Source organism: Anser cygnoides, chromosome 2, assembly GCF_040182565.1.
Source record: "Anser cygnoides isolate HZ-2024a breed goose chromosome 2, Taihu_goose_T2T_genome, whole genome shotgun sequence".
In the NCBI taxonomy this organism is placed as follows: Eukaryota; Metazoa; Chordata; class Aves; order Anseriformes; family Anatidae; genus Anser; species Anser cygnoides.
In genome coordinates this window covers 140,027,165-140,049,297 of record NC_089874.1, presented here as the reverse complement: position 1 = coordinate 140,049,297, position 22,133 = coordinate 140,027,165, and the positions used below count along the sequence as shown (strand labels likewise).

Genomic DNA, 22,133 nt, shown 5'->3' with positions numbered 1-22,133 from the left:
CACTATGGAAAGTGCTCATAAAATTTACTGGCAGATCCACAGATTTTTTTAAGGCCAGCAAGACCCATTACCATCTAATCAACTCTTCTGAATAGCACATGGCACAGAACCTCCCCTTGTAACTACTGCCTCAAACCCATTCCTCCTGCTTGAATTACCCTTTACTTTTTGAAGGACATCCAAGTCTTGTTTTACACATTCAAAATGATAGAGAATTCACCACGACTGCAAGTGGCTTCTGTAGCTATCTAACCTTACAGCTAGGTGTTTGCTTTCTTTCACTTTGAATTTTTTTGGACTCGGACTGAATTGCTAATGAACTATTTTTTAAAACAAGGCAAAAAGGTGGTCTCATTAGAAAAATCTGAGCCTAATATGTATGCTGTGCCTGAGTCATCATTTTGCATAAACTGGCATACCTTTGCATAAACTGAAAGAGATTTTAACATCTCCAGCTTCTCACTGTAAGGTACAATTTCTAGACTTTCAGGTCTTCCCGCAGTTCTTTTGTGATCTTGCTCTCGCTGAAATGCCTCTTATATTGCATGTAGTAAAACGGCTTAATGCTACCTGCTAGTAACAGCAGCATTCACCCTTGCTTGAGTTGACCTTTCTCTTCTGAATATTTCTATCTGTCTCTAATAAACTACTCTTAAAACTTATTACTATACAGTGGGAGCTCATAGCTAAAGTGGACTTAAGAAAATTCATTTATAAGTAGCCTTAATTTGTGGTAAAATTAATGTGAATGAGCAGTTTTCAAGTGTTAGCTGTAATCATGAAATATTTTGCCCCCAAAATGACACATTATTTTTGCTCTAACAGAACCACCCTGTGCCCTCGTATTAGAAATGTACATGCTCTAATGAGAAACAGATTATAGGAGCCCTGTTAAAACTACCACCAAAATTTGCATTTGGGCACTATGCCTAATCTCCTAACGCAATCCCTCTCTCCAGCAGTATTATCCCAGCTGAATATTTGCATGTCTTGTGTCTAGTCTACATCAAACAAACCAACTTGCAATTCTGATGCTTCCTGCTAATTATTAGAAGCAGTTCAATATTCCAATATGCCAAAACAAGAATCACGTCCAAGAAGAACAAAGGTGGAAAGAACTGTATGTAAAGTATGATCAAGCTTGTCTGGTAGTCATATAGCACAGCTAGTAAGAAAGCATACCATAATCTACAGACCAGTCCTTTCATTAAACGATTAGCCTTAAAGACTTTATTAACTTTATTAAAAGTAGAAAAGGTCATATGAAAGGCTAATGTAACTGAGATATTATGCTAAACTATGAGCGTTTTAAGGTATCCACCTTCATAAAAATTTGCAGCATATTAAATTCATTTAATTACTCTAGAGCAATTTCTAATTTGAAAAGCCTATTTTTATGGAACAATGATAAATTAGAGCATAGTTGAATTATTTTACAGATTAATACACACGGTTCGAACTGCAATCAAGACTGTAAATGGTTCTAATAGCTGTAGCTCTTATAGTAGGTTCTTTAAGTGCCAAGCAATTAAAATTGTTCTCTTAGCATACCGGTTTAATTTAATACCTCCCAAGTTGCAGAAAATTTGACTTCTGCAGAGGAACACACTCATTCGCTATTTCCCTTTGAAATGATAAAATATTTAAAAGGAAACGAATGACCTGGAAAAAGCAATATGATTTTGCTAATTATCATACAACAGTGCTGATAGATCTATCTCAGACTTACTAAGATCCAGACTCAGGCAAGACACAGACGCATATTTTAAGTCCCTTCCCCTTCATTTCCACACGAAAGCGAATCAGGCACGTGGCGGCTGGCTCCTGGTGGCAGTGGTGTGCTTCAGCACATTGGAACTAACTCGGCAAGTACAGGAATGCAGCACCTATGGAGTATCGAAAATGATCTAAGTACTTGGATATGATGGGTAAGCTAATTTCACGAGTAGCGTTTAGATTTGTTCAGCTTTTTGCTCCATAAGCAAGCAGGAGACTTTCCGCTTGTGTTAGTCACTTGATGAAATAACTGGAGCTCTTCATGCGATGCTCTGCACTAAACAGCTTGGATCACAAATCACACAAATATTATAGACAAAGTGAGGAAGTCATGTTTAAAGTCTGTATTTTTTCAGGAAACCAGTTTTTCTTTCCCTCATATTATAGGAAGATCTTTGTAAAATGAAACATTCACTACCCCTGCGCAGTCAAAACAAAGGCTCCTCAGCATTGGTCTGTGAAGTCCTAGCCTAGGAGAATCTGATTTTTCTTCCTTTTTCTTACAGTTGCTATTCTTCTGGCTATAAAAAGAAGCTTAGAAAGTGGATCCAAAGATTGCCCAAGTCTGCAGAGACTATGAAGCAGGTATGCTGAGGGACAAGACTTCAAGAGGAGTATTTCTTCCAAACAGTGATACAGCCAAGAGTTAACAGAGTCTACCCACTTAGAATTTGGGAAGTAGACAGCCTATCCAACTCTGTGCCCAGCTGGCAAGCCCATGTCAGAGAGTTTTCCTGTTACACCACTTTCTTAAGCATGCCTCTGGCTGACACCATGCAGAATATCAGGCTTGGCTCAAGCACGCAGGCAGGCACGTGCTGGTGTTTGGTGCTACAAGGACATGTGGGGATGGGAGGGACAGGGGGCGAGGGTCTGGAAAAGGAGAGGAACCGAAGGACTTGACCTCTTACGTGATAAGAAAGGAAATAGTGCATGTCGAAGTCTAGCATCCAAGGGCCAAAATAAATCTTATTTTATATGGAGGTAATAAAGAAGCACTAGAAAAATATAAAAATGAGAGAAATGATGTATGATAGTATTTGTTTGCCAGCTCTGGGAAAATGACTAATAGATTGGGTTAGCAATGAATTTTTGATTTTTGTAGAAACATTAAAGTTAGATGAACTACTGGTTTATTCATTTCTGGAAGAATAATTCCTCCTCTCATGTAATGTAACAAAAAAGCAAGACCCTGTCACTGTGGAGACAGAGAGAGCAGGAACAACCAGCAAGGTCCAGAGTGACACCGTAAAAGGGAGTTTCACCTTTAGGTCCCTGGTTGAATTTTAAATAGATGAGTTGCCACATGCCTTCTGAGAGTTGTTTGATGTCCTGGGTCAGCTTGGTCTCAAATACAGCTCAGTTCCTCATGGACAAGTGTTCCCATCAGAAGCACTGCAGCAACATATAACCTCCCTTACAAGCCCTGCAGAACTTGCACCCTTGAACCAACCCTCTGGAAATACTTCATCAGCACCTTTCCCTTTGCCAAAATGGGGCAGCACCTGTTTTCTTCTCCTCTGGTACCTGAAGCTGAACTAGTTCTTTGGATACCATAATACAAACATAATCACCTTATTCCCCCTTCTCAGTTTCCAAAAGCTTGCAGGGACAGCTGACCCAGCCTCAATGCTATTACCTTAGGAACTGGTTTAAATTACTTTAGAGGCAACCTTGCCATCATTGGGTCTTGCTTTTTTAACAAAAATACTGGTCTAGCTGGGCTGGCTGAATGGCTTTTTAACCCTTTCAGACACTGAACAAGTCTGCTGTGAAAAAGCATGTACAGAAGCCAAACCAAGCCAAAACCAAAAAGAAATTAAGAAATCAACCTGTCTCCCCACCCGGAGAATATTTGCAAATCCTGGTCAAACTTGATTAGGTCATAGTGTGGGAAAGGAACACCTGTATGTGCAACAGTTTAGATGCATGCCGAACTAAAAACAAATACATAATTGAACCCCTAAAAAGAAAACTGTGGAAGTTAATTGCATAATTAATAAAGAAGTGGTCTTAGGATCAATGATCACCTCTAAATGTAAAACCACAGCATAAAATATACCACCACAAAAAAAAAAATAAAATTCATTTGATGTCTGCTCCATGAAAAAGCAAAACAAATGCTAAACAAATATTTTCAGTAGCCAAAAACTGGCTATCACTACAAAAACACAGCTACAGACATTCCTCATTGCTGGGCTGAACTCTTCTCAAAATAATCAAATGTCAAGGCCACTGATGGAAATATATTTAATACCCTGCAGACACAAAGCATTAAAATGTTGTGTTTGGTGCAGATCACCTTGCTTGTACTTTAGGGATGGTTTTTAAACTTCATTCTACGGTTTGCAAAGTGCTCTGAACTCATCTGGCCTCTTTCATCCTAAATTCTCAGAGTAGTCACCACCTTTTTCTTGCAAAAATTTACAGAACATTACAAAGGACATCTCACTGCATGTCCATTAAAAATAAAAATGTTGGAAATTTCAGAGAGCAAGAAGCTGGAGTCGCTGTGGCTGTCTCAGAAGCAGCTACAAACAGCTCTGAGAGCCACACGTAGTGTTGTGCTCTGCGGGTCTTTCCACCAAATGGAGCAGGAGGAGCAGAATTTTAATAGTATCTAAAAAGTTGAATCTGAAAATCCATTTAATACAGCAAAAGAGCAAAACGCTAGAGAAATGATGTCAGAAACCATTCTCATTGTTCAAGAAGTACACCATATTTTCTCTAACTGTTGCAGAAAGAAAGCCACCAAGTGTACTTTCAAGAAAATATTTAAATAAAATTGATGAAGTGTCAACACTTGACTGCTTGTTTGAATTGGACAAAATTATAGAAGCTGTTCAATTTGTTCCAATGTTATTATATACCATAAGGACTCATTCGAGCAGTGAGAATACTGCAGACAAGGCGTGAAGATTACAAGATGTCTTACACTTCTGCCTGGTACAGTATGAAATACAATCCAAAGCAGCAGAAACGTTTTTAGTGGAATTAATTCCTTTCCATCAGGGCTCAGCGGGGAAAAAAGAATCACTGTTCCTTATGCTGTAAGAACACTTTGTTATTTGCTTAACAGGAAGTTAAATGAATCAAAGCTTCGGACAGAAAAAAAACCCCACCCCACAATCAATTAATGTGCCAAATTTTTAATAGGAAAGCAAATCATATTCATTTTAAAACAGACATCTCAGTGCTGGTGTATTTATATTCTAAGACCTAAGGTGTATAAAGTGAGCTAATAGGGTATGGTATTTTTCATAGCTTATCCTTTCTGAAGACACCAGAGTCTTATCTGGCCACTGAGACCCATGCTGAGAGATCTGGGCTCCCTCTTTTCCTGGGTCCTGTTCCTGAGAGCAGGGTCTTATTGAACACAGCTGAACACCATTATTTAGCATCTTCTTCCATGATCCACCACCCACTGGCTGGAATTACAATGGAAGTCCCCAGTTACTGTCTGTGCCATCCCTAATGTGCTGTCCCCAGTGTCTTACCTAGGAATTTCTTCTGACACACTTGCATTTTCTGAGTACCAGCTGAGTAAAGACAGTGTAGACACGTCAGTTGGAAATTCTGGGCCACGTGTCTTTGCACAGGCACTTACAGGCTATGGAGGACGATGCACGTCACAGCTACAGCCTCTCAGCAGTGCCTACAGTCTCTCAACCCAGCACAAGGTCCTAATGCACATGTGAGATGCACAAGCAGAGCCTAGGGACATAAGTGCACATCCGTGTCACAGCTGTATGACATCGCACTGAACAGCTAGAACATCATCTGCAAAACAGCACGCCAACTGAAGATGAACCTCTGGCTGTTTAACAATATCCATTCATCCATACTTCTTGTCCAGCATAGAAATTTTGCTTTGAAAATTAGACTTCCATCCCTTTAATGAGGTAGTCGACGTTATGGTATCTTGGTACACCCAACGTGAGCAAGAAGAAAAGAGTTCTGCCACTGAACAAAAAGAATAAAATCCACAACTCACTGTGTCTTCCATAAGACCAGGTAAGAAACAACTCAGTTAACCAACTACTAAGACATTCCAAGCATATATTAACTACCAGTAAAACTGGTATGAGAAATGCACCAGCCTACTTCAGTCATAAAGCACCAAAAAAAAAAGAACCTTAAAAATTTAAAACTGACCATAATTTTTTAAGTATCAGTGTTATGAAACATTTTTCTGTGCAGTATTATTTCAGAGTGGAAACTACCATGGAAATTCACTAAGGCTTTACTCAGGCTGGCCTCTAATTGGGACTCTCGTGCTCTGTAAAACCCTATGCAGCATGGGGTCTCCTGGCTGGGGAGGCTGCCAGTGGGGGACCTCTCTCCCAGCTTGCAAGCCTCTTCACCGACAAGCTTCTCCTTACCAGGACACAGATATAATACTCCGAATAAATCCCTAAAACAATTTGAACTTTGCAGAATTTTACCTCTTTAGCACACCTTAATGCCCCATAACATTTTAAATGGCAAGTCTCAAAAATATTGTTTCTTCATATAAATATAAAACAGTGGAAAAAAGCCCCGTATTTCAAAGTTGAAATGGTAATAATAAAAAAGTTATTTGTTTTGCATTGGAGAATTCCCCTCTGCCTTAGTTTACTATTTATAAACCACCAGTCTGGGATTAATTATTATAAATCCTTAAAGCCTAAAAGAAGATTTTAGGCATGTTATGCTATGTATAATCTATACCATTATTAAACTGAAGCTCAAATACCCATTATGTCCTATTTTTGTTGGCTACCTTTTGACATTGCTGCATTTTATCTACGGTAAATATTATTCCTTGAGGGGAAGTGCTTCCTACTATCTTCAAAACACCAAACTCCCAGAGCCCTGCAGGAACTCCCTCCCAATGTGCCACTGCATGGAAAGGGTTTTATTTGCAAAGTACTCTCACCGGGCACCCCGTCCCTCATCCAGTAATTGATGTCTGTTCCATCTGCGTTGTCGAAAACATCTGTAATGTTGATAGGCAGCAGCAGAGCCATGATCTCTCTGATGATGTCACGAGCTTTAGCATTTCCAGTAAAAGCCAGCCCAGATGGCTTGAAGGTGCCCTCATCAGACTCCATGACGATATCGAAGTTGGAGATATTTTCCTAAACATGTAAGGAAAGAACATATGGGTTTGCGATTTCTATTTTAAGTGGCAGCATATATTGGATTCTACAAGTCACTGTGACAGCATAACATACACCTGTTTAAGGATCAGAGAAATGTTTCCTGTGATTGTACATAAGCATAAACGAAGGGGTCTAATATAACATTGGAACAGTTCAAGTTCAGTTATGAGGCATCAGTACGTGGTAGAAGCCACAACATGACTGGCCAGCTGTCCCCAGCTACTTGGGAACTTAGGAAATAAAATCATAGAATCATTAAGTTTGGAAAAGACCTCCAGGATCATCTGGTCCAACCATCACCCTACTACCAATGTCACCCACTAAACCCTGTCCCTAAATACCAGTTGGGTAAGTCATTCCCACCATATCTCAGCTTTCACTTGCAGCTCTCACTTCCTTCTCAGAGCCGCAACTCCAGAAATTCTGGTGCAGAGGTGAGGGTAAGCAGCCCAGTCAGCTTTAAAATTAGACGCATGCAAAGCTTGCTTAGACTGTGAAGGACATCCCACTTGACAAAAACAGCTGTTGCCTCTTCAGAAACATTTAATTTTCAATATACCATGTAGTCAACTGACTCCAGTTAGAGGACTGAAATGCCAAGGTTCCTCCTGACCTGAAGGAGTCATGTCTGTTTTAAGGGAAGTTAGCGTTTTGCAAGGTAAGCCCTTACAGGAAACATGAAATGTTATGTTTTCATGTATAAATGGCATAATAACATTTGCTTTTAGTCTACACCTGGTAGATTCTTTTTAGCTTAAAGAATAAAACTTAGCATCCAGAACCATTTATTTGCCTCTTGTACACCCAGAGCACTCAATCACAAAGGTCTAATTGGAATAAAGTACTTACAGACTTTACACAAAGGAAAGTTTCCTTCTATTTGAGAGCTACATAACATTTTTTGCAAAGTACAATAGGCCAGGTCAGGATGAAAAAAAAATATACTTCAGACTACCTTGAATGTGACTAAGAGAACCTACTCATACATGTAGGGGACTGTAGATTTTACTCCTGTGCCCAGGCCTGATTCTAAAATTTTATGGCTGTCACAGGTTAGTACAAAAAAGTCACTACAAGAGATACGTGATACCGATGAGTAGCAGATCCATGTCATTAGCAGGTTATACAAGCCTACAATTCAGTAAAGAATTTCTTCACAATTTTTTTGGATATAAAACCACATATGAAGTACACGTGGCTGTGAATATTGCACAAGTATCAAAACCCGGCCCTGCAAGTTTTCGAAAGTTCGTTATAGAATTTGTCAAGAGTTGTGTTTTATGCTCATCCTTACCTGGACATTTCTCTTTTGAGAATATGCTCTAACATAGCAGAGGTTACTCACTAATTCATTTCTAACTTAGAAACAGCAGTTAATAGAATTAATATCAAATCTTCGCAAAAGAAGAAGCAACCATCAATGTTCTAATAACTTAAAATAACCAATCTATCTACCCACCCATCTAACTACTTGAAATCAAGGTGAAAATAACTAACACTGCCACCAAATTGGCAATCACCATTATTATACAATGAAAAAAACCCTAAATTTTTTCAAAGAGTACGTGTAAGGAATTAGGATACATCTAAGCCTACCACCAAATGCAGTACTACAGGTCATGAGTCTCAACATGAAATCGTGATTCGCTGGCTCTTTCGATGTGGTGGGAGAGAAGCTGGCCAAGAAAAACACACTGTATTGTAAATGGGACAAATGATGTTAAAAAATTGCAGGTACAACAGAAAGAATACTTCAGAATGTAAACCATCTTTGTGTAATAAATCTGAATAGCAAGACTTCATAATCTGCTAGTATTATTACTGTAGTCTTCGATAGTTTTCTTTCTCATATAAATGTTCACATGTGTTTTTAATATGAAACCGAGAAAGCAAACCACCCACGATACGTTACACCATATTCTTGCTCTGGAAGAAAGCTGTTCAATTCTTAGAACGTGCGGGAGTGACACGAAAACAAAATGCTCTTGGGAAAGAAACTTGACTCATTAGGGGACAGAAAAGAAACAGGTCACAACTACTTGAAGTACCATGTGTCCTTGAGAAAGTTTTTTCCCTATTTTGTCTACTGGAAGATAGGATTAATTTTAAATCTATTCACTGTCAAGTATGAAAGTAGGGTATTGCAATTTTAAAAAAAAGGGGGGGGGGGAGTTGCTTTCACTATACCTGCTTTTGTGTATGTGTATTAGCATTTCTACTTATACAGAAAGAAATACACACTGAGAAATATGCTACAGGGAAGATGCATCTTTTGTCCTTTGCGCTTTACGGTGCAGGGATAACTGGCACTTATCAAAGCAGGCTGCGACAGTACAGTGCTCCCTTGGCTAATTCAAGGGAACAGGAGAACAAAACAGGAAGATTTTATAACATAACTGTAGGCTCAGCTGTTTCTTTCATTTTTCCCCATACTGAATGCATCATTTAAACAAGCATTTTAAACTCAGTACACATTTTTTTTTTTTTTTCAGAGAGTAATCCCATTTTCTGCATCCTGGTACTTTGCCACTTCTCTTGGCACATACCAGAAAATTGTATCTCAGTGGCGTAACCTGCTACCTAATTCTCTGAACTTCAAACCAGACTTTTATTCTTTATCTTCTTCTGACTTGGTCACAGAATAGGTCACTTCTCTTTATCTTATCGTGTTTAGCTCCTTGACTAAATATCTAAATGAAACATTACAGTAAATATTGCACAGGAAAATTGGCTTTTTACAGGTTGCTATTTTTATTGAATATGCAAAAAGGCATATATCCTTGCCTATACTTATCCTATTTTTTATTTTCTTTAATTTCTGTTTTAGCTATAAAATGATTTTTTTTTATCTGTCAAGCAAAACCAAAACATAGGTGTTTCTCATCTCTAAGGTAAACACGTGAAAACATGAAACTGCAGTAAGATCCTTTCAATTATGAAAAAAACACCTTGCTATACACATGACAAACAATTACTGGTACTTCTGTTGGTGAGAAATACGTACCATCTACAGTTGATGCTGGGAATGCCAGTCATACAGGTAGCTACTCATTCCCTCAAAATCCCCATAATTCTTACCAGATGTTAAAACTAGACTCCAACATCTCATGACTAACCTGAGTCACTGATGGCAATTCCTCCTACCCAGCTAAAGCAGTGAGATATCTGTAAGGATAAGGGAGGGAACAGCTATCTAAAAGCCTTTGGTAATTTGGGGCTATTTAAAACAGAGTGTTATAACTTGTCCCCATTGCTGGTTTTATTTTTAATTCCACTGAGAAAAATCATCACTTTACAGAAAAAATCCTGAAGTCTTCAATGGCAGAGCACTGTCCTTGACTAATGGTTAATTTGTTCCAGTAATAAGAGACATCAGTTAATCTGACAGTGCATTTTCAGCTTTCTGTTATTGATTTACACCTTAGGAAACACCAACACATGTATTCCAGTATTTGACTCACAGCAGTTTGAAGCCAAATATAGCAAGGCAACGACCATGATGTAAAACTTATGGTGCAACGACAGCCGTCCCGCTTGCATTACTTAGAAGTGTGTTTAAATCGACACCCAAGTTTGTTAGGCTGACAACTTGGACAATGAGAAAGTCAAGAGAAAACACTGTAAACACCTAAGTGGATGTGACAGCTGGAAAAGAAGAAAAAAAAAAAAACAACAGATAATATTCGTAAGGATTTAATAACATAAACATGGTGTAGTGCATTTTTGAGTTGCTGTTTAGGATCAAGATTGTTTAATGAAGCCAACAGCATAAATAAAAATACAGGAAAAAGCAGACCAGCTGTTAGGGAGCAGAGATGCGCCAGCATCCACACGTAATAAACACAGCTATGAGCACAATCATACAGCTCAGACCCTTTTTGAATGAGGACAGGGAAAATCGGGAACACTGAGAGTTAGAAATCTTTGTAAATCACCATGTCTTTCTATGGGAGAAAGCTGCTGTAAGGATGAAGATTAGCACCACTTTTGATAGATGATAAGGTACGAACATGACCCATGCTTTTCCTGCCCCACTTTGTGGGAAAGCTGTCCAGAAAAACAGTCCGAGGATTTTATGGGTTGTTCTCTAGTTTTAGAGTTACAGGGCAGTGACCTCTGAGAAGCCAACAACAAAAGCCCCAGTAACTTCAACAGGCTTGGAGCAGCATTTGGTCATGTACTTATTAGCATTTCACTCACTACAAACATGCTACTAGCACGTCTTGCCCTGTACAATACCGCTGCTGTTTCCTCTGCAACCACTTGCCAGCAGTCACAGAGATCACCATTCAGGACTGTGAGTTCCCAGGGATGATATACAAGAAAAAGTAGGCAGCTCTGAAGACAGCAGCACGCCACGCAAGGTACGCACCAGATTACCTGTAGCCTTGTCTTCAGACTTTTTTTTTCTTTGACAAAGAGGCATGTCAAAGAGAAGCGCTCTTCCTGGAAAACATACCATAACTTAAAGCCTTTTACTGTTCAAATACAGGGGTGTCACACACTCCCTGTGACTCTGAATGACTGATCCCTTTTTGAAAAGTTTCAGGTTTTCATTTAAAACAGGCAACACTGCCAGTATCTTGTAATTAAGGGTTGTGGTTTAAATCAAAGATGATTTTTCCTGATGTATGCATTTTCAGCAAGCAAATGACTACTTGTGTAACTTTCAAGAACAGATTGATTAAAATACATCAGCAACACCTTAGAAGTTAGCACAGCATGCAGATCTTTAATGTTTCTTGTTTTTACACAGAATGCTTTTAGGTTCTGATCTAGATAAGAGGTGAAATGTTAAAAAGAAGAGAGGTCACTGAGGAGAAAGTTCATCATGGTGAGCCAACAGGAGGTGACGGTTTTCTGTGTCCTGCACAGCTGCGGGGAGTTTGGATAGAAGGATCCCAGCTTTCCTACAGCACAACGTCCCAAAGTACTGACGACCTGTGGTTGGTCTGGAATATGAAGACAGAGGAACAGCTATCCTCAAAAGAGGTCTCTCTTTAAGAACTCCAGTCAGCCTTGAACAATGACAGAACTGGCAGAAGGGGTTCCTCCAAGGACTGAATGTTCACTTGGAGGAGGAGAAAGGACACCTACATTGCCAGTTTGGCCTTGGAGGCCATTCCCATACATACTGGGGCTAGCTTCACAGATGAAGCTTACAGATAATAAAGACTTAGTAGGCATGTATGTGTGTGTGTATGTATGTGTATATATGATTCTCTCTCTCTACACTGTTTAAAATTAGTTGTTATATACATTTAATTACTGAATTATTGCTCTCATAAGGCCTAAACAATCCTTTGATGAGCAACATCATTTTTAAGGCAAAGCAAGTGACAGTTGTGGAGGCACTGTACTAAGTAAATATTAAAACAAGTCTACGGACTTCATCTGTTGGCTTGCTGTTCATTTTGTGTACCTGATGTAATACAAGGAGCCTAATGTTTCCTTCTGGACAGTACAGGCAGACACCCCACCAATTCTGAAGTTTCAGACGGCAGCTCTGCTACTTCTATGAGGGAAAGAAAAGGGAGAAAACATACAAAGACAGAAGTTTGCTGAACACTGGACATGTACAAAATTTGCTCAGGTGGAACCAAGATCAGGCAGCCAAGAGACACGCTGCCATGACTGATTCTGTGTCCTCCCTGCTTCAGGCAAGGTAAGGAATCAACAATTCTTTGTGTTTTAGCAAAATCTGATTTTCTCTGCAGTTTTCAGTAGCAGCATGACACTTCTATATTAAGAATTATGAAATCCTGCTGACCTAGAACTGGTATAAAATATAATTGTATAATTATATTAGCTTTCCTGTGGTGAATACAATCAAGGATGCTACTGGCTGTTAACTGAAGTTCTGAAGAATACAGTGCAATTATTTTCTCTTGGTGTTTTGTAACTGAACCCTTCTCTTTTTATTCGTTTCTTCCATTTCTCAACTTGGTGATTCACGGCAGAATGTTAAAATAGCGCTATCAGCCCGATCTCCTACATAGAGATCTCCACATTAGGGTATTTGCCTAAATCAAAATGGAGGACAACAAAATGACAGGGAAGTCAAAGAATTCTCAAAATAAGTACTCAAAAAGCAAGGAGGTTTTGTGACCAAGGGCTTGAGGCTTCAGAGACTCTTTTTTCATTTCTATCTTTCTGCGTCCTGTGCAGTTGTGTTTTTCCCTTTGCTGAAATAAACCTGTATCCATAACTAAAACAAATTGTTTTCTGTTCATTTTCTTGTTTCTCTTCTTTAAACCTTTCTTGCTTTTTAGGCATTGTATTGCACAAATCTAAACTAATAGAACATAGAAAAAAATAACATGGTTATTGTTAATTTGCTAAACACATCCCACATTCATCATGAAAGAAGGCATCCAGAAAGACCAGCAGTGAAACTGGACAAGAAATAATTTCCAAATCCTGAAAAGCTTCAATTATTCTTTTGCATCCTGTTTCAATTCAAATCAAAAAGAAAACCATCAGACTTGCCCACAAAGATCAGGTGGCATTAATGAAGTTTATTATGTGTGGTAGCGTCCACAGGAGGCCTCATGTCCAACAACTCATGGTACTATCTCCAGCACAAACACAACATAAAAAGCTAGTCGTAGACCCAAGAGCCTCCCATGTCTTTTGAAGGTAAGACAAGAGATGGAAATAGAGGAGAGAGAGTAAGGGCACATCAGGACAGCAGTGGTCAAAACAAAAAGCACCAGTTTTAACTTCTGATTACAGAGAATATTTCCCGAGAACAGTTAACAGCCAAATGGTCAACACATTTCACTGGGATAAAAGAATCCATATGCAAGTCCTGGATGTGTTTGGTTCAAATCACTCACAAACACATCTCACATTTCACCAGAGTATTTAGTATCTTGGGAAATAATCAGAATGTTGAAATCCATGAGTTTTCTGAAAACTCCGGTTTTGAGGAGCCAATCTGTTCTGGGGAAGAATTGTTTTACCTGAAAGCGACAATAATTTTTTTGGATATTTGCTTCTTGGAGAAAGTAAGTCGTTAGTAAATTACAGGATAAACCTCGTGTGAGCATCAACAAAGAATATTTATATTAGCAAATTGCAGAAAGTCCTGTTTTTATGCCGACCCAGCTTGGGCAAAATAGCAGACCTTCCAGGTAATAAACACAAAAAGGAAACCATAGAAAACACTGATGATGAATATCTTCCATAAGGTCAAACCTTTCCTAAAGTTAAATGTTAATGTTAAAGCAGTATATGGTATGTGCATGAGGAATTTAGTAAGTACTGTAAACATCATTAAGGCAGCAATAAAAACATGCAGACATATTGTAAGAACGCTTTCTCTAATACAGTTTTAAATAAATTTATAACACATTAATGCCTCCAATGATGGTAACAGAGTTACTAAAGCAAATTTGAATTTGGCTTAGTATCTCTTTATCTGCTAATTACAACACGTATTTGCTTTCCTGGGAGATTGTATTCAATACTTCTATTCCAAAATAATTACCTGCTATTCACAGTCCCTTAATTCAACTGGTTAAAACTGGTAACCTTGTGGTCGTGGTACATGTATCTTTGGCAGAGACCAGTCCAAAGCAATGAAGTGAAGCCAGAACAAAGGGCCAACACCAGTCGCAGCAACTTGCAAGATGAATGCAAGGTGCGCATCTTCGACCTTTCCCTCTGAAAAGCGTAGAGTGACAGATACATTTAAAACAACAAACTGCAGAAGTCTCCACCAAGGCAAGACACTTCATTACATATACTTCCTTCTCCCTTCATGAAGAAAACATAAGAGTAAACGTGTGAAATACTTAAAACCCTACTGGATGGCACTCAGGTGCTGTTGATGAAGGGTGTAGTAGAGTCTGTACAGAAGAGGTGCAATGGGAATCCCTCCAGAATTATTAAACCACCTTCCTGTTTCTTCCATGCAACTTGGAAAGGAAAGTGGCAGTTCCAATATTTCCTATTTTTATAGTTATTTATATTGTCTATACATTAGAGCCCTCCTCAGCAACCAGGTCACGCAACTAAGCACTGGGCAAAGGCTTTAAATGTAGTGTTGTACACCAAGATCTGGAGCCTGACTTATACTTAGATCCTTTTATTTCGTTACCCTTCATCATGGTAGGGAGTCTTTACTGTAAAGGAAAATCAGGTCTATTTCCAGCCTAGGTTTAAATCTAAGTACTGGCCACCAATTAAAAGCAGTGAGCGCATCAATGGGTGTTTTCTTTGGGAGCAAAGATGCTGGTGATTCCCCTGGGAGGTTTCTGTCCCAGTCTAAACCAGGCAGGTTTTGTGGGATGTACTGGTGGGTGGCAGGTACCCCGGCACTAACGGAGGCACTGGCACTGCTGGATGATATTTGGCTCTCGGCTCTTGGAAGTGTCTTGGAAAAATCATACAAAGGGAGCAATAGATGAGGACTGTGAGAGTCTCTCCAGAAAAATATTTTATAAAATGAAAAAAATAGTTGCATTAGTAATTTATGTGACTGAGCTTACTCTAACTGCAGTTGGGCAAACGCGCTTTTCCTAAGCATCTATTCACTGAATGCTGTCACAAACAGGAGACAGGGTTAGGCTGTGCTTTGGTCAACCCAACATGGCAGCTCTTACTTTCTGATAAAGCTCTCAACAGCTGATATACCTACCCTATGACTCGTTTTAAAAAACAGACACTGCAAAACTGGGCTCTACAGAAATACTTGAGAGTGATACAAATAACACAATTATGCAGGGATATGAGTTAATTATCTGCACCATAGTAAAATCACCACGTTGCTGCTATCTGTTATTTCTGCAGTAACTTATTACTTGTGTAACAGTGGCAACCTACTATGACAGATGAGGAGGAAAGACCTGAAATTAAATTGAAGGAAAAAAATAAATAAGCTACAAAAGTAAGAGTATTTGTACTTGTCCAGTACTATATTGTCTTCATTTCTTCTCCTCTGCCACATTTCCACTGACACAAGGACGTAATTTACAATGTCAAGGAAATCCATGTCTGTCTGTGCTGAATTACAGCATTCATATTTCTACTTGTTTGTAGTGAACTAAAGTCATAATAAGCCCAGCCAGGCAGATGAGTCATACGGCCCATCTTTCATTTAACAAGGCATCTTTAAATACCACTCTTACTTAACTTGTACTCATTAACATCAAGAAGCAATGTTTTGTGCCATACTACCCTAATTGCCAGAAATTTGCACAAGTGAATCATTAAAAGGTTAAGATATTTTTCATGCTAAATATAATGTACAGTATTAATCTGCTTTATTTTGTTATTATGAGTAATGCGATGTCCTAGAGTTGTATCAATTTATAATTATGCCAGATCACATGGCAGGGGGGAAACAAGAACAACAAACAACAGACGGATGTAATTTCTGTTTAAATTCTCCATGCAAATTACAAATTCATGTCAAGTTAGACTGTGGTTTCTTCACAAAGCACACCATCCAGATGGAATCACAACAGCACAGCAAAAATTGAGACACATCTTTGTCAGTTTAAAAGCAAAGTAACCAAATATCTTTCAAACAACACCCAGATCTCTTTTATATTTTCCTATTTGATCCTTAAGCCTATTTTTTGGTACTAATTCTGAATATAAATACTAGGGACAACACTGAAATACAGACTTTTTGGAAAAATACGAGAAGTGGATAAGACAATTTCACGTGTTGCTGACAATTCTAAGACCATAGGATGGAGCTGGTTTTTCAAGACGGAAATCACTGTTCTTTTCAAAATCTACAGAGGTGATACACTTCTCACGAGCAGCATGCACCAGGCACAAAACATCTGCTTTGTCCCTTCCAGCTCTTCTAAAATGCACTTCTGTAAACGAGAAGCATCTCTTTCCCTTGCTATGTATTCCAGAATATTTCATGCTAGTTTAATTCTGCTGAACACCAGAGTATCCATGGTAAATCCGGAGCCCTTAATACTTGGTAAAATGCAATCTGTCACCTCCCTGAATCTGAAAAAGCAAACTCCTATGTTCCTCTTCCAAATGAGAGAGCTGAGCTATCTCTATAATGTAAAAGTATAAAGGAGACTACATTATGCATGGGTAGTTAAACACAGTTCTTAGTAATGTTAAACAAGTTAGTGGGAAATAATTGACCATTCCTCAATTAGCCACAAAACCAAAACCACTGTGATGTTATCTCTGACCACTCTATTGAAGATGAAAATTGGTTTAGTCTTGTTCATCACAATGAGGTTGATTCAAAGTGAAACTTTCACATATTTGTTCTGTTAGGCTGTTTACCACTAAAAATTTATTTTAGGAATTTATTACTTTCTTGTGAGTCTGCTTGCCTACGATCATACAGCAGGTGACTTCCTAAACACATTCTTACTTGTCCCGTATCTTTGTCTCAGATATACCAACCATCATTGAGAGTAAATACTACTACATTAGGGAACAGAATAAAAGATAAATACTTAAGCTTAGTTATGCAGATACAGGATACATTTATGGGGAAAAAGATAAGTATTCCAAAGACTTATCTCCAAAAACGTTTTATGCAACTGTCCTTTATGTCTTGCTGTACTTTGAAAATGCCGTTGTTCACAGATGGATCAGATGTGATAATATACAATATTTTTACCCTTATAACCAGTCACAGAGTTTGCCTCATCAGAAATCAAGCATTTAAAATATTCCAGATCCCATAAAATTAATAATTGACACAGAGTATTTTAGATTAGACAACATTAAAATAAGTTAAGATTGCAAAGATTTTTCTTTGTATTATTTCATGTTTTACATTGTAAAATATTATGAGAAAATGCAATGAAGCAGAAATATGTAAGCCAAACAAAATTTATTTATATTACCAACACATGTGGAGCATTCCTCATTCATCCCCAGAAAGCTAGCTACGCTTGAAAGCTATGGCAGCTATCCTCATGAAATAGCTGTTTCAGAAGTTTTGTGATAGAATATGTTAAATCAAATGGAACATGTGTATGTATGTACACGTCACATTATGTTAAATATAAAACGAAGTTTACATTTATGATAGAAGACAGAAAACATACTCTCGGGCAGAACTGGAATCACTATTTCCAGTCAGATATTTAGCTGAACATTCTGACAAAAATAATGAGTAGATCACAAAACTATAGAGAAAAGTGCTGTCAAGCAAATCATCTGAAGACATTACTTACCTTGTGCAACTGGTAGTATTGCTCAGCACCTACTCCTCCTTGTTCTTCTCCTGTCCATAGCACCATGCGCAGAGTTCTTTTTGGACGAAGTCCTAAAAAATAATTTTAAATGTTGGTTTTAGTACTAAGTATTTGTTTATTTGAGCATTTGTCTGCATTTGTCTCCATCTCCCAATTGCAGAAAAGCCAGTTTCCATTCAGTCAGGTCTAACTTCAACAAACGCAACCTACTTCTAGTGTGGGTTTTGTTGTCCACAGTGCTTTGGGCTCGTTTTTGGGAAGGACTGGGGTGCAAGGAGAGAAACCATGAGAGAAAGAGGTAGTTTGTTGTGGTGCTGCTACCAGGCCTCTGATGCAGTAGCAGAGGAAGAGCAAACTTTGGGGGACACAACGTAGGTGTCCGCAAAATGTAACATCAAATGACTACCTTGATAGATTTCTGATACATATGCTGCCATCCTGGTGGTCTGCAGTAAATAATGTATGTATGCTTTCAGCAGATCCAAATGCAATTTTCATGAGAATTAATATTTTTCTTGTCATGCTTAATTTATTACAATTAATTGGAAATGAGCTACTCGATTTTCAAGAGAAATGTTTCCCCTTTCCAGGAACTGAGAGGCACTACAGTATTATTTTGCTTTTTAACAGACCAATGAAAAGAGACAATCTGTACTCTGGAATCTGAAATACAACTGCCTGCTGAATCTATGCAAAGCTTTCTAAAACATGGCAAACACAAGGCCACTCTGTATTTTGTTACAATAGCTCAGTAAGAAAGATAAGTTCTCACATATATTTTGAAACTGTTTCTGCTACGGCACATCCAAACAGATAGATGTTGTTGCCCTTTATTTATTTGATTGATTGTACTCATAAACAAATACATCTGAGACATCAAATCTGAGAGCACTGAAGAGCAAGCAGACCAAGAATAAACAGTGCTTTCTGTACAGTGTAAAGCTAATTATGTTTCAGCAAAAATACCCTCCTCAAAACTATTAGAAAGAAAATAAGCCAGATAGGAGAATATAACAAACAATAAAGCATAAATGACCCCACACACTTCTGTGCTGAGGAGAAATAATATCAGTATCACTGTCAAAACTGAATTAATTTCCTAGCTGAAATGGATGAAGTCTACAAATAGACCTGACCTTCATTAATTTTCTTCCTCAACCCAAAGAAAATCAACCAAAGGTTTCCTTCTCGAAATTACACGTTAGCAATCCTAATAACTGAAGACAGAGTGTAAAAGTTATATTCAAAATCTGAAAAAAAACACCACCTTGGCTTGTCCATTATTTCATAATGAAAGAAGCACAAAGAATAGAATCAAGGGATTAAAAAGTGGATTTTCTAAATGTTGACCTGCTGTCTGTAAACAGACAGGTCATCAGCTCTCATTACTTTAAAAACAGTTCTTCCCCCTCTCCCCCCCTTCATCCCAGTGGATTTCCTGCTCTTCTCCTAAATCATTACAGCACAGGATTAGCCTCCTTCGCATTTCAAATCAGCCAGATGGCCAATGAGAGAAAATTAAGATACTAAAATAGTAATCATGTTGATGTTAGGAAGAATTTAGACACAAAATAACCACAAATGTGTCAGTGGCTCCATTACAAGAGGTGGCTCTTCATTTGTAGCTTTAGCAGTGAACAAAGGTGCCAGCAAAAGGCTGTTTGTCCTAGCACAAAACACAAAGCACTGGAGCTCAGCCTCCAGCCCACCACACCACGGCTGTGCAAGTGGCTTGGGTGGGAGATGTCTGAGACAGGGGAACAGCATCTTCTGCCTCCTTCCAGCCATCGGAGATGAAGCGCTGCTAGTCTGAAAATAAACACGCTGCTGTCCAACAGGGGGCTAGGACCAAGGGTGAGAGATGCCTGTTGGTGTTTAACCCCTAGAGGCTGTAAGCCTGGCTGCTCTCTGATTCTCTGCCAGAGTTTGAGAAGGTCTCAGCTCACTTACATTGAAGAATTCTGAGGTCCATACGGCCCCTTTGTAGCTGGTCATAGCATCTTTCTATTAAAATGGAGGGGAGAAAAAGCCCTGCTGAGCTTTGCAAATTCCATGAGCAGATTCACTTGTGTGCTCTACTGAAATTAAATAGGAAATCTTAAAAAAAAAAAAAAAAAAAAAAGTTATAAAGTCTAGAGGCATTTATTTTAAAAACAAAACAAAGTATACAGAGGAAAATCTAATTTCCTCATTATCTTGAAGTGATAAGAATTTATCTACCTGTTATTAAAAACACAGCTATTCTGATCAAAGTACATCAAATAAATCCAGTATTCACAAGTAAAATTGCCAAGAATATTCTGAATGCATGCCTTTATTAAAAATACGAACTACTATACTTAAGCTACAACTTTTTTTTTTTTTTAAATTAAAATTACCAGTTTTGGTTTGTTTCTTAAAACCTACTGGTTCCTAAGGAACAAAACATTGCCACAAAATCTTGCAGATCACAGCCCAAATGCGTACTGAAAAGACATGATAAAAACACTTGGAGTAGAAAACTATGTTCTGTGATGAGTGTCAGGGGCGTGAAGCAAATTTTAAAATTAAGGAAAACTGTTTCAAAATAAAATAGTGCCTCCCCCTTTTGAAATATTACATATTCTAAAGCAAAGGATAGAAGAGATTTTTTTTTTCAACTTACACAGAATATTTAAATACATAGATTGTTTTGGAAAAGTGCAGTAAGTTATAACTGGTGCAAGGATCCTACTGTGCCTTTCCTGGGTCACGCAGATCTGAAATTAAGTAACTCAAGTGGAAGTTGCAGAGCTCAACACCTACTCAAAAACACCCAAATCCTACAGCTTCCATCCTACCGCTGCATCCCAATAAAAAGAACAGCAGGGATTTTACAGTAGGATAAACTTCAAAAGGTTATAGTTGGTACTCAGATTATCCCTTCTAAACTCAAGCAACTAAGACCAAAACCAACACATCTACAGATCTCCCTCCATCTACAGAATAGTTTACAAATCTACATACTTCCACTATTTTTTAAAAAAATGAAGCAGCTTTTTTTTTTTCTCTACGTTACCCTTAACTGAGAAACGTAGTCATAGTACAGCACAAAGGTGCATTTTACTGATCAGCCTCTGCACTCCTATGGTTTATCCCAAGTGAAAGGTACACTACGGTGCACCTGGGCTCCCAAGTTAAAGGATGAAATGAAAACATTTATCCCAGGCTACTTCTGCATTATACACCCTCAGTGCTGCAGTAGCTGCTTGCGGTTTCACTGTCTCCAGGTGCTGTACTTCACGATTGCTTGACCACTTCAGTAATACTTTGAAGCAGCTCTTAATGATTTGATATTCTGTTTCTTTTAAATTATGCTAAAGTGCTCAGACTTGCAGATGTCAGCAGCAAGCTTAGGTTAGCCAAAAAACACAAATGCTTGAGAAAAAACGGATTTGTAATCGTACTAGAAAAGAGGTATTAACTAAGAAGTCTGACGTCAACTGTCAACTACAATAAAGTACTTTGCCAAAAGCCTTTCTTTCATACTTTACATAAGAGATAATTACCAGCAAATAACATGGAAGTGTGTATATATATATGTGTATACACATGTATGTACATATATATATGTGTATATATATACACACTTTTACAATAATTTTAAAATGGGTATTTTTTAGGCATGATAGTGTTGATTTAATCCACGTATGTTCGTACGACAGTGGATGATCTCCCTGTGATAAGGCACTTACCAGGACACTATGCAAAACTTGAATTTTATATCTTGCACATCTTGCTCCTGCTTGAGAGATTCCCACACAGCAAAATTGAAATGTATCGTCTGGTATAAGCATATACAAATTATGATAATCTGTCACATATTATGTAAAAAATAAATAAATGTGCTCCACCCTCATGATAGCACATAAACCATGAGGGTGAACTTGAGTTGTGTCTTTTTTAATCAAAATAAAGATCAGTATTCTAAATACTGAATTTCCTTTAGTACATATTTTTCCACTTTATAAACATAAATTCTTACTGATGGGGAGGA

General features: G+C 38.2%; 1 protein-coding gene across 8 annotated transcripts in view; it reads right to left on the bottom strand.

Annotated features, from left to right (window-relative positions):
- Nucleotides 1–22,133, bottom strand: part of CPQ (carboxypeptidase Q) — a 185,281-nt gene that overhangs the window by 50,864 nt on the left and 112,284 nt on the right. For 5 of the 8 annotated variants that reach the window (XM_066990613.1, XM_013179960.3, XM_013179957.3 and 2 more), the window contains 2 exons: nucleotides 18,098–18,189; nucleotides 6,695–6,896 (listed from right to left, as the gene is read on the bottom strand). In XM_066990613.1, coding sequence (XP_066846714.1) covers nucleotides 6,695–6,896; nucleotides 18,098–18,189 — 294 coding nt within the window. Of the gene's footprint in view, nucleotides 1–1,729; nucleotides 1,887–6,694; nucleotides 6,897–18,097; nucleotides 18,190–22,133 lie in introns of all 8 variants that reach the window. The other 3 variants (XR_010828728.1, XM_066990614.1, XR_001206680.3) reach the window with 2 other exon arrangements.